General features: G+C 36.2%; 1 protein-coding gene across 32 annotated transcripts in view; it reads left to right on the forward strand.

Annotated features, from left to right (window-relative positions):
• RIMS1 (regulating synaptic membrane exocytosis 1) overlaps positions 1-13,518 on the forward strand; it is a 317,874-nt gene that overhangs the window by 241,545 nt on the left and 62,811 nt on the right. For 22 of the 32 annotated variants that reach the window (XM_042016167.1, XM_042016168.1, XM_042016169.1 and 19 more), the window contains 2 exons: positions 4,212-4,324; positions 13,331-13,497. The exons of 7 other annotated variants lie outside the window; for them this stretch is intronic. In XM_042016167.1, the coding sequence (XP_041872101.1) occupies positions 4,212-4,324; positions 13,331-13,497 (280 nt within the window). Of the gene's footprint in view, positions 1-1,829; positions 2,407-3,969; positions 4,011-4,211; positions 4,325-13,330; positions 13,498-13,518 lie in introns of those variants that run through there. 3 more of the 32 variants (XM_042016198.1, XM_042016199.1, XM_042016200.1) reach the window with 3 other exon arrangements.

Raw genomic sequence — 13,518 nt, forward strand, 5'->3', positions numbered from 1 at the left:
TTCTGTGGATAACAGAAATATGCCATATGACACATCTGTCTAGAAAAGTTTGGTTAAAGAAAAAAGGAGAACTTAATCTGCCCTACTACATCTAATATATTAGTATAGTATATCGATTATTGTGGTGTTATTTTGTATGTAATTGAAAAGGTAGATATATTCTGAACATTTAGAATTCTAGCCAGTGCTAACTTCTGCCTCAGTTAAACAGCATTTAGGGGTTGAAACATGCCCGTAGTAGTTTTCTGAGGATAATAATAAAGATGAGGGCTGTCAACTCCTCAAAGTGTCAAAGTGGCACCAGATGTTAACTCTGTAAATCTTGACATAATGCTCATATATTAAAAGGAATATGACTAGCAATAAAATCTTAGTAAATGGGTAAAGTCTTAGAAAAATTAAGTGGATATCTCCTTTAAGAAAAAACAACTGTTAGTTTGTCCTAATTTTCTTTGAGGGTAGATTGCAGGCTGCAAATGAGATCTGTAGCTATTTTCTTTAGTTTATTCCATGCCTCTTTCAAATAGTGTCTTACAAAATTGTATATTGTAGACTACCTCCAGTTTTATTTCTGAGTATGATGCTATACAATATGGAATGGTCCCTTTGGTCAGTTGGGGTCACCTGTCCCACCTTTTTCCTCTCATGGCCTACTTGGGGGCAGGGGGAAGCCAGGACAGGGCAGGGGGCTGCAGCATGAGGAACAGAGAAGGCCTTGGTGCTGTACAAGCACCGCTCAGCGATTGCTAAAACACTGGTGTGGTATCAACACTTAGTCACAACTGGAAGAACAGGCAGCTGTGAAGAAAACTGCCTCCATCCCAGCCAGACCCAGTACACCTGGGATTACAGGAGTCAGACTGGTTTATATATAGATTAATGGAATTGAAATATAACATTTTGATTCCATTCATATGTCTGTCTTTTATCTCCTGCATGGCTTGATTGTTTATGTACATCATTGTTGTTAACCTTCCCATGCTTTACTAGTAGTAAAATCTTTGGCTATAAAGCTGCACCCTTTATTTAAGCAGTCTGATCAATGAGTTCTCTTCTCTCAATTACTTTTACACTGACTAATCTCACGTCCGAATCATCAGCTCTTGAAGAGATGAGAGTTACAGCTCTTTGAAGTGTGACTTCTGACCCAAAGAATAACATGTTTACACACCTGATATTCATTGTAGTTGTACCACTATTTTGAGACACTTACGGTAAATCTTCATTTTTTATTCTAGGGCCGCTCTAGAATTTAAAGGTCTTGGGATTACAGTGCTGTGATCTCTAAATTACTGTGTAGTTCTGCCTCTCAACACCTCCAGTAATCACTCTGTAAATATTGGGGTCCTAAAAGAAAGTAGATCCATATTTTTCTAAGAGGCAGGCTAAGTTTTTGAAGTACATTTTATGTCAGTTTTTTGTTACCTGTGGTAACCAGCTGTGTTCAAGAAAGCAATGTGATCATATGGTGTTGTTACCTATGGTTGTTACAGTTTTGCTAATGTGCTTTTGCTCCCCAGTTAACCTCTTTTTCTGCTTCTCGTGATTAACATGTAAAAGTTTTACCAGGCCACTAGTCAGGCAGATAAAATTTTCCATCACTGAAGTGAGCTATGTTCAACATATGCTCAGATGTGCATGGTAAACAAAGCTGGAAAGAACACAGTTGGATTTTCTAGAGTAGTTTCATGCAACTGCATGCTTAGAAATAAATTCACAGCTAATTGGTGCTAAATTACATTTTATTTAATGCACTTTCTCCATTAGAGAATTTAGATTTACTTCACAGTCCTGATTAATTGTTCTAATGTTCTTTGATATAATCATATTTATAAAATAAAAAGAAAACATAAACGTGTTAAGCTTAAGGATTTAAACATAACAAAAATCAAGAATTACAGTATTAAGGTTGACTATTTACTCAATCTTGACTGAAGAAAGAACCTCTGAAACAGCATTTCATTACATAATAGAACATTCTTTCTCAGGTATCTCAGGTAATACAGGGTAACATATCATATATATTATTTAGTATAACATACAGTTGACAGGGTAAAGGACCTAAAATTCACACAATGAAAGGGTTATATTTTAGAGTAACTCTAATCTGTGCACCATACACATATAGGGATAAATTTTTAAAGGGGTCTCATTTTTCCCTCTGATTTTGTATCATCAGTCTATTTCATGCATGTATGATAGGATTAAGATATCCATTTTTTTACTTCAGTTCCTAATTGATATATCTTAATCCTTTCATATCTGTCCTTAAAATAAGAGGCCATCTTTAAAAATTTCACCTAAAGTGCTCAATTTTGCCTTCAGATACCTCCATGCAACTTCCATTGAAGTAATTGGAGCTGTGCCTGCATATCTGATGGTGGAACTGGACTCATTGCAATTAAGGTACACATTTACTGACATAATTAGTCATCTGGAATAATTGCTGGGCCCAGTGTGACATTCTGCATGTGCAGAATTTGCTAGATTGGACTCTGGATATGGGAGATTGAAGATTACAATAACTTTATTTTGCGCCTTAAATTTGTAGTTGTAGCAGAATTTTAATGTAGTTTGTTGTACTTAATTTTCTTATTTTTAAATGAGAAATGTGGAAGCAATACACGATGATGCCTTTGTATATTTTTTCACACCCAACCAGCACACAGACATTCTATCATTTCCATAGGCATGTTACAAATGGTACATGCAGGCACAATTGTGATTTGTGCAGTAGCTTATACTTTAAAATAGCCAATCCTGAGTGTACTGCCTTTTTTTTTTTTGGCCTTGTATCTTTGTGCTGGCAAAGCAAAGACAAAAGAATTAAATGTGTAAAGAATGCCACAGTGAACTAACAGTGTAAAAGCCACACATGAGAGCTTCAGTACTTCTTAATTGAAAATACATAACTACTTCTTTTCCAGTAATTTAAAATTCTTTGTGTTTTGTGATTGCAAATTGACTATGTGCAGCTTTAATATAGGTGTCTCTTGCCCATCACTGATCTGGGGAGGAGCTCTTTGACTTATAAAATTAGTTGTTTTCGAGAGTAATATAAATCCATGGTTGACACAAAAGCAGAAGATTTTGTGGAGGTTGCCTCAAATAAAATTAAATTTGTGACACACTAAAAAATTCCAACTTAAAAGAAGTTGTTCTGGGATGTTATAACCTCTTAAGCCACCATGAATATAGTGAATGCTCCTGTGATTTAGAATAGTTACTGATAAATATTTGGGTCTAGTTCTAAAACTGTAAAAAAGTGCCAGTTTTCATGGTATTGATGTTACCTGTACTGCTTTGAATTTAAAATGTTAGCAAGTTTAAGAATAGCAGAATATATAGTTCCTTCTGAAATTTATTCACTACCACAAAGGTTAACTGATTTTGAGGAAGCCTTGGCCCAGGGGCTTTTACACCTCTCGTTCTGTTAGTACAAGGTCATGTATCTGTGGCAGGCACAGCCGATACTAGTTGACATAACTTGTTAAAATTGAGGAAGATGCTCTTTATAGCACAACTTCTTGAAGGTGTAAGATTTCTGTTTTTAAAGAAACACCACCATATGGAATATGAAAAACACACACAAATTTATTTGAAATAAAAGTGAACATGACAGAGCAAAGTAGTGATTTTAAAGGACTTCTTGTTAAAAAAAAACCTGCTAGAAGATTAGTGTATTTTGATAGGACTGGTTGAATGGAGAAATTATTTCTCTTAAATAGTCTTAGCTCTGTTAAACTGCTATGTTTCAAGATAGTAGGAGGAGTTAATTACTTTAAAATTAGTTTTAATACCAGTTTAATGCATTAGTTCTTAGAATGCTACTGTAATATTTTCTGCATTTAAACAAACACATGCTTAGATGATCATGGATTTATGTCCCCTGCATCCAGAATATTTAACAGGTTTATAATTCAGCCTGCTACCTAAATTTTTTCACTCTTTTCATATCTGTTGCACCAGCTTGATTATGTGTAGAAATTGGGGTGTCTGCCCATTTTCAGGTAAAGATTCTCGCAATGAAAGTGGTTGATTTCTTGACATTAGTGTTCCTTTGTTCTGTGTTTACACCCTGCTTGTTCTACATGTTTGTACCTTTCTTTGTTTTGTTGAAATGGAAATAAGCTAAAATTGTTGCTAAACCATTTGTTTTTTCCAAAAACTTTTCTCTATTTTTAATTGATTTTCATTGTGTGTTTTTGCAGCAAGCTTAGTAGTGGAGGAGCGAACGAGACAGATGAAAATGAAAGTGCACCGTTATAATCAGACATCAGGGTCTGGTTCTAGCCAAGAACATGAGCGTGAGCAATATACCAAGGTAAAGTCAGTAGTATTGGATTGATACTTTGGCTTGAAAATTGAAGGCATAAACTTGTTTATTTAAAATATCATATAACCTTCAAGAACACTGTATTTTAAAGTCTGACAGAAATGTCTTCAAGTAATAGCTTTTTGGCATCATTTTTGCCCCCATCTGATGTGCATTAGAGTTAGTCTTTGACATCACCTAAAATGAATCTGTAAAAACCAAAAGACTTAAAAACTAGTTCAGGAAAGAAAGATTCTTCAACAGCTGTTAAACAAAGACTTGTCACCTCTAGCTTAGGAAGTCCTCAGACTTCGAATCCCTGGAGTTTGGAAAAGTAGGCCATGAAAGAGTAGGTTGGCCCTTGTTGCTGTCTGATGTGTAGAGAGCCAGACAGAACTAGGCCCAATCCCATGCAGATGTTCTCATATTTGTATAATTTTTTTGCATCCTAATAATGTCAGAGATAAAGTATTTCCTTTCTTGAGATACCTACTGATTACTTTGATTTCCTTTTCTAATAAAAGCGTAAAGAGTTTCTGTGAAAATGGAATATATTGAAATTACATTAATGAAGTTATATAAAGGGATTTTGTTTTCTTGATAAGGCTAAAATGATAGCCCACAACTTTATAATTTGAACTGCTTCTAAGCAAACTGCTGAAAATGTCTTGCACATCTGCACTGCTGCTTACAATTCAAGCTCTGAGGAGCTGGATGCTCCTGGAGATACAGGTTAAAATAATGTATAAGTGAGGTACTCCTCTAAAACAAAATCAGAAATTTACTTAGGAATGGTTGAATAGGAAATTTGGTGGGTAACTTTTAATATCTAACAGATTTGAAAGATTGGTTCAAGATCTTTGTTGCAGTTAAACATGCAGACAACTTTAATAAGAACTTAGATGAACGATTCTCAAAAGGAAGAGAAACAAGACAAACAAGGCTTTAGGTCCTCAATGGCCAAATTGTGGGACACCAGTGCTATTAAAAAAACTCAACAGCTGGGATGGAAATTTCCAATTAGGTCCTCTATTAGAAGCAAGAATTTGTTTAACTAGAACAGCTCATTTGCTGCTGGGTTTGCTATTACCTTCAAGAGAGGTGCACTCAGGGCAAGAGGGTGAGATGCAGTGTGTCTCTGTGGTACTTCCCAACCACTTAACATGTTAGAAAAAATAGTCAGAATAGGGTTGATAAAGTTTTCAGGAGAGAGAGGTAATACACAATCTGAGGACTTTTGCCAGTATGACCAGAGACCTTTGTTCCAAGTCAAAGGCCAGTTTTCTGATTTAGATTATATGTGCTTACAGATTGATTGAAATTTGTATTGAAATATACAAATGTATGAATACATTGAAAATGTATTTATCATTCTGAAACATATTTTTTAATTCTCACTCTATTTACCATAAGCATAATTTTTGCTCTCCAATACGTTTATCTTATTTGATCAGTGTAGATCCAATGTATGGATGAATAGTAGTTAGAAAACATCAACCTGCAATGTTACAAATTTCTCTTATCCTTAGAACCTTGTGATTTCTAGGATCTTCTTTTGGTTTTATATACATGTGGAAATTAAATCAAAATTGAAAGCATAATGAGTACTAAATGAAAAGAACACTGAAATGATTTTATTCAGAATTTTTTATCTAAAAGTATGAGGAAAATTTTGAAGAAGCAAATTCTCCACCAGTTGTTATCTGAGAAATATTTTTGGAGTACCTTGTGTTCTGACAGGCATGTACTTTTTTCCATGCTAAAACGGTGGTAAGAAGAATTGCCCTGGACTTTAAATCTTTAACTTTTCATGTATTTTCTTCATGATAATGTTGGAGTCCTAGATAAGATGGTCCAACCTAGAATTAATTTTTAAGTGCTAAGAAAGAATTATATTAGCCCATTCTAACACTCTGTGATATTCAGTGATGTGGCTGTGTAGTGGTTTGGTCCAAAATACTCATTACTGTTTACCTTCTGTGACATAAGAATTAGGAGAAAGCAGAGCAGGCACAAAACTCAAAAGAATATAAAGAAGTTTATTAACAGACCTAAAAGAAGGGGAAAAAAAAAAAATCATACCACACCTTCAGAACACTTTTCCTCCCCCCACCTTTTCCCCTTCTCCCACTGTAAAAAGACAACCCTTGAGATGTTCAGTCTGTTTAAAAAATTGCCAATATTCAAACTGGCCAGCTGATAGGTTCTGTCAGGTCATCTGTTTGCTTCATTTCACTGTGGTGATAGTCCTCACTTTTAAAATGTTACCAAAGCAAACCTTATGCTACTGTCTTTTGCTACTCTGAGAAAATGGTGAAAGAGTCAAGAAAATAACCAAGACACATGAAGATTTGGACAGCTCAATGAAAATGTTGTTAGTCATATCAGCTGGTGTGGTAAAGCTGATGACAGACTTCTAAGAACCAAAGACTGTACCCAATCTCTGCTGCCAAAATCTGTGAAAAGTCTTCAAAAGCTGCAGAAACAATACTTATTTTAAATAAAAAAATAAAAAATGCTAAGTGGTGTAATAGAAATTCTGGAATAACGAAAAATAAATATTAACTGACTATGAAAGAAATAGCAGTTGCAAGTAGAGTTTGTCCCTCTTTAACAAAATGCTTCTTTCTTTCCCAAATAGCAGTGTTTGCCCATTGCTTCAAAAAATAAATATATTTGTTAGAGAAATTATACTGTGCTGCACATTGAGAAAAAGAGTCCATTCTGCATTTCAGAGCAATCAACTCACATGGATTTGATTGTTCCAATATTTTAGCATTTGCACATACACTTGTTTCATTACATACAAAATTCTCTAAATCATTCAAAAAATTTCCTTCCATATGGGATTGGATCATATTTGCAATGGTTAATTATGCATATACAAAATAATTCCTGGAAGTTAAATAAGTTTTCTCTTATATTGAAACAAGCCTTTTTTTTAAGAGATATTGTGATCTGTCCTTTGCAATTTCCAGTCCATTTTTGATGCATTACAGTTCTGTAGGTTTTACCACTCAGTTTCTCAATTTTCTAGTTTCAGTAAGCAAGCAATAGTTTTCCAAGCATACACCATGAAGGTTTCTGGTTTGAACATCCATTAATGGGTTTTGAACAGGCAACTGTCCACCCTGCAACATTTGTATATATCTTCATGGCTGTTTCACTCTAGTTGTTTTGAGACTTTCACAGAGCTCACATCCTCATTTCCTTCCAGTGCAGTGGTAAGGCTCCATAATTTATGTGAGACAGTTAACTTCTAATAAGCTAAACAAAAAAAGAAATTTAAAAAACTGCCAGACCTCTGAGGATTTGTCAAAGGGTTTAAAGAAGAGCTTTAAATATGTCTGCCTTCTTTCTTTCGTATTGGTAAGGCTGTAGTGGCTAGTGTGCACGTATTTTCACTGTTTCAGTGCTTGAGAGAACCAAAACGTGGGTGGCATAATTCTGGATTTGCACAGAGGTAAATTACAGTATAACTTAATTAGCCTTTTAATTTAAAATACAGTAAGTTTTTTTTATTCCAGATGCCACACACAGAACACAAACACCATGCTGCAGCTGCTCCGGCTTTCCATTTTTTTGGAAGGTCTGTTTATTCAAGAGAGTAACTGACTAGAGCACTGTAGTATGTACTTTAAAAGGATATCACTCTGTATTTAGATGCACTACTGACTTAAGACTGTATATGATTGAAAAGCATTTAGCAGAAAAGTGTATCATGCATTTATTCAGTGGCACTGTGGATTTAACTCAGTAGTCACTGTCTTAACTCTTATGTGTTAACAGTTCATGTCTAAAGGAGGGGCTGGGTAGGATACTTGGGCTGATAGGAGGATGATTATGTTAAGTTTTACATCATGCTGGGCAAGGCGTTTACTGTGTATGGAAAGTGCTTTTGGACATAGATGTGGTGAGAATCTTCCTTTGGTCCCCTTCACCAACCTTGAAGAAAAAATTCTTTATGTCATATTAAGATTGCAGTCGTTCCACTACTGGCTGGATTTCACAAAATGTAGTGAGTTCCATTCCTTTGACCTGTGGGCTTCACTGCAGTTTCCTCCTGGTTTGACTTGCTCATTTTTTCTGTTCCCTGTTCGGAGGTTGAGCGGTGTTCATAGTAGCTGGATACAATTATAGGAGGAGTTATTTAGAATCATTGGTGCTTAGTGGGCTCTGGACCACAGTGTGAGCTGCTCCTAAGACAGAAGCTGATGGAAGTCAGTGATGAGTCCTGAACACCCCAAGGTGCCAACTGCTGGGCTGTGAATGCTGGCAGCATTCAGAGGAACCCTGTGTGAGCAATCATAAAACTCAAGGTGCTTTGTGCAGGATTCAGTGTTTTCTGACAAACTTCCTCGTTAGAGTATGGTGCCTCAAAAGATAGCTGCAACCTCAAGACTTGCATAAGTCCCTGGGTGAATATATGAATGTGGTCTGGATTTCTTTTTCGTCATTTTAATGCCCATTTTATTTTCTCATTTAATTTCCTCATTTTAAGCACATAATGAGGTATATATTTGCCAAGGTTAATCACCTGGGGCTTTTTTTGTAGTCAAAGGACAGCACACTCATTCAGTTTTCAAAGCTCTGAACTCTTGTATTCATCATGGTTTTGGGAGTTAAATCTAGAAATAGAAATACCTCTTAATATGGAAGATAATCCAATTATAATGGACTGTTAAATGACTTCTAAGATGTGCCTTATAATCAGTAAAATTGCTAACATTGTTAGTCATTAAGGAGCTGTAAAATTATTTGTAAGTACACTCTTGGTTTATGTCTGCATTCTTCCCATTGATGTTAATACATCTGCAGTTCATCATACCCCTTTTTTCTCCTTTTGCTGGTGTGCAAGAAGTAACAGCTCCACTGGTGGTAAGGTGAATGGAAGAAGTGCATTCCAGCTGTTTGTAGACTTCTGTTTTTGTAATGCAGGCAGGGACAGTGCAGGTATTTTTGGCATTTGAAACTAGCTGCTATTAATGTTTAAAAAACCAGACCTACTCCTTAGTAATTGCTATTGAAGTTGCTGCAAACTTCAGCAACTCTCCTAATGTCATAAATAGTGCACCTTGGAAAAGGAATGTTATATAAGCTTTAAGATACAGAGTTGAAAGAGAAGTGATTGCACTGAAAATATACTTTGTTTCGAAGCTTCAAAATGATATAATATTTAAATCTAACATGTCGGGGAAATTTATTGCAAATATATGAGAGCAGCAGTTTTCTGCTTTACACTACAACTGTATCATATTATTTTTGAGCCCAGTTGGAAACCTGCAGGCATTGCTTCATTGCAGATACCATGTAAGAGGATCTTAGTCCATGTTATTTTTCTTCTGAATGATACATTCAGATGTATTGCAACAGTAAAATATTCTCATTTTAATGAGCACTGCTTTGTGGAAGAGTACTATTTACTTCTCTCTATGTTTGAAGGGAAAAAAGTTAACTTCAAAATTTCTTTCATTTTGTTCGTCTGTTAGCTGAGATGACTGACTATCAGATTGTGTCAGAGGTAGGTAGGAAATCGGTAGGAAAACTTGTATGCCTTCTGTAGAGGTCAGTGAATTAAAAGGAGCGGGTATAGGAAGGAAAAGCTAAATCCAGAAGTAGTAGTAGGAAAATGTAAACTATGTAGCACTCAGCATTAATTTTCACCATCACTACTTTTTGTGCTAATCTCTATTTCTGTGAAGGAAAAGGTTTTCAGTTTCTTGGGAATCACAGCCCTGGCATACAGTATAAAGGGGTAGGGAAAGCTCAGCCGTGCCATGAAAATCTCATTTAGGAAAGGATGCTTCATGTTTTCTTCACTAGCTGTGTGATTGCAATACAAGGCAAGTAGAAGACATGGATTCAGTTTTTTCTTTATGTCCCATCGCACTGTAAAATTCTCTGTTTACCAACATATGAAAAACTGTCCTTTAAGCCAGTCTGGTATGCACAAAACAATTCAATTTTTCGGACTGCTGGACTATATGGAGCAAAACAGACTGAGGATATGTATATAGTCCCCCCCTTACAGGGGATGATACCTGGGCTGAAGGCCCCTGCACCAGTAAATGGTTTCATACTGATACTGAGCAGTCAATTGATGAAGCTGAATCTCTAAACAGCCACTGATACACAAACTGGGACTTCTAACTACTTTCCCAGTGTTCTAACCAGTAAGCTCCAAAACCATGCTTGATGCTTTCTCTCTCTCCCTCCTCCCCATCTTCCCCAGCCCATGTAGATAACCCCTGAAAGGTGGAGCGAATTCAGTACGAGTGAAACAAAGGATTTTCTTCATGACATACACAGTCCACCTGTTGAACCATAAGTTGAGTGCTCAAGAGCCAGATTTGGGTGTGGCTTGGGACAAAGGCCAGCAGCCTATGCCTCCCTGAATACTTAGAAGAAAGGCTTCCAGCAGGACAGCTTCCAGAAGTCATTGCATCTGGCCTTGATGGTTCTCTGGATGAGGGAGTCTGCCCTCCCCAGCAGCATGTCATGGTTGCTCAGGGACCACCTAAGTCTCCCACCATTGCAGATTCACTGTATGCACTCTCAAACCAGAGGGTACAAAGAGAATATGGACTTTTTGGTGAGGAAGAGAGGTAATTGGACATTATAATGGCAGAGGGAAGAAGTCAGATTGTCTACAGCAAACACAAATAAAACATGGAGGTATTTCTGAGACAGTCTGTTACTATGCTTAAGAAACCCCATGCATCTGAGAAAGATTGCTTGGTTTTATTTTAAACAAAGTGTTTTTAAAACCTCAACTGCAAAGGAATAATTTCTAGGTATAATTTAAATATATGGAATGGGTGAAATCCCTATTTCACTAAAATCAACATAAATTTTATTATTTAATGGGATGATTTTGCAGGTTGCAAATCTGTTTAGCTTAATAGAATGCCAGATCATTCCATGTGTCCAGGTGGTTTTCATATTTTTATGTGTCTCATTTAGAGTAGCTTGAAGGATTCATTAGGAATTCTTAAGGAATTTTGCATAAGACATCAAGGCTGTCTTGAGACTGGGGCAGTTTAACCTATACTGGAGGGAATTAACGATTCAGTTTTCTAGCCTCTGAATATTTAGCCTAAGTAAAAAGTTCTCAAACTTGTATTCTTGCTTTGAATATTTTTTTACACTTTAGAATAAAAATTTGATATCTTATTATGAGCTAGATCTGATAAGAATTAGTATGCTTTGTGTTTCCATTTTGGAGTTCCAATTTTATCTTGCAGTCTGAAGGACAGCAAGCAGCAAAATTTTTTAACAGACTGCAAGCCATTAACAAAAGGGGATCTGAATAAACATATCAGCATAGTCTCACCTTAACCCCATTGGGCATTTATATTCAGTAAAGTCACAACAAGTCACTTGTAAAGAGAACCTCTCAATAAATTCTCACTGTAGTTGAAAATATTTTTGAATATCAGAGAACTTGAGCCTTGTTTGTTACCCACTTTCTTAAAGTTGCCTTTAATAAACCAGAGCTTTTTCTGCTGCAGATGTTTTTACTCAAGCCACTGCAAGGCCCTCACAGGGTACTGCTAAGAGTTTTTGCTAAGCAGTGTTCTAATAACCTGAAAAATACACTGAGACAGTAAATTTATATAACCTCCATTTGTCCTGCAGATTTCCATATTTACAATTGATGCTTAGAATTGTCTTTATTCCTTCCCCTTCTCTACTCCTATTAAATTCCTCATTTTATCTTCAATGTTTTACCAAGAGGTTTCCAAGTGTACACAAGCATAGATGCTGAAAGGCACTGAAGCAAGAGAAGATAAACCTGGCTTTAGGAGAAGAGACCTGATAGATTCATCTGTACAAACTCAAGCTTGTGTTTGCCAGGTTTTTGAAATTAAGTCATGGCATTTGCTGAGTGACTCATCCAGCAATCCAGTGCCTAGTTGGAGTTTGGATATTCACAGTCACTGATTTGTGTATGATTCATAAATAAACTTTTATGACTTGCAATTTTACAGAGCACAGATCTGGAAAATGAACTCCCTAGAGTGTCATGTCAAAAACTGCCTAGCTCTCCTATGTGTTAATAGTTTTCCCATAATGTACTTCGGGAAGTATGCCACTAGTTTAGTTGCTTTCCAGCCAAGAGTACCTTCTTCTAATGACAGAGAGTTTTAGTTTTGTGAGCCTGACAATTATTTGGTCCTCATATCTGTGTCAGTGAATATTTAGGTAAGTGTGACATTGCTAGGATTGAACTGATTGCTGTCTGACTGATGATATGAGCAATAAGAGCATTATGTAATAGGTGGTGTGGTGTCAAAGTTGATTTTAAAAGTGAAGTAACTTCTTCCCCTGTCCACATATTCCCCCTGCTGGGTCTTCTGCTAGTGCTTATGCATGTGCAGATAGATGTAAATGCAACTAGACCAGGGAACTGATCTGCCTGGAAACAAATACTGTATTTGTTGAGCTACCTTTCTGCCTAACTAGTCCTCTAGTATCACAATACAAAGAGATGTTTTGAGATAGAAAATGTACTTTTTTTCTTTTTTAATAGAACTTAGGAACTGAAATCAGTCCCTAATAGCTTCAGGTAGCATTATATTTCATTCAGGCTCATATGCAGTTTTATGTGCAGGTATTTAATAGCATATATTTTTAATATTTTTAAAATTTTTAAAAGAGTCTGTAGCCAAATGGATGGGTATGCATGTGCTTGAGATGTCTGTCTGCTGCATAAATATTTCATATAAATGTTTCATTATTTTCTAGTTCTAGTGTGCTGAAGAACCAGCAGTCTATTTAATTTCCAATGCTGTATTTTATTCCAAGTATCTTATTTAGTCCATGAATGGACATGTTTGATTTGTGCACTAGACATAAAGGCATTGTTTAATGTAGGCATTTCTTTGAATTTCATACAATTTTGTTACATCTAAAAGCAGTTAAAGAGAATTGTTGTACTTAGGCCATTTGTTGTCTCGATGAATGCGTCCTGTTTTGATGAGACTCCTCACCCTTTCTTTTCTTGATCTCTAGTATAATATACAAACAGATCAGTACAGAAGTTGTGATAACGTCTCTGCCAAATCATCAGATAGTGATGTCAGTGATGTGTCAGCCATTTCCCGAACCAGCAGTGCCTCTCGCCTCAGCAGCACAAGTTTTATGTCAGAGCAATCCGAGCGCCCTCGGGGCAGGATCAGGTGAGTTCTCCATGCAGCTTC

This window comes from Corvus kubaryi, unplaced genomic scaffold, assembly GCF_017639235.1.
Source record: "Corvus kubaryi isolate FWS band 111438036 unplaced genomic scaffold, C.kubaryi_AGA036_p1.0 split3-73, whole genome shotgun sequence".
NCBI classification, from domain to species: Eukaryota; Metazoa; Chordata; class Aves; order Passeriformes; family Corvidae; genus Corvus; species Corvus kubaryi.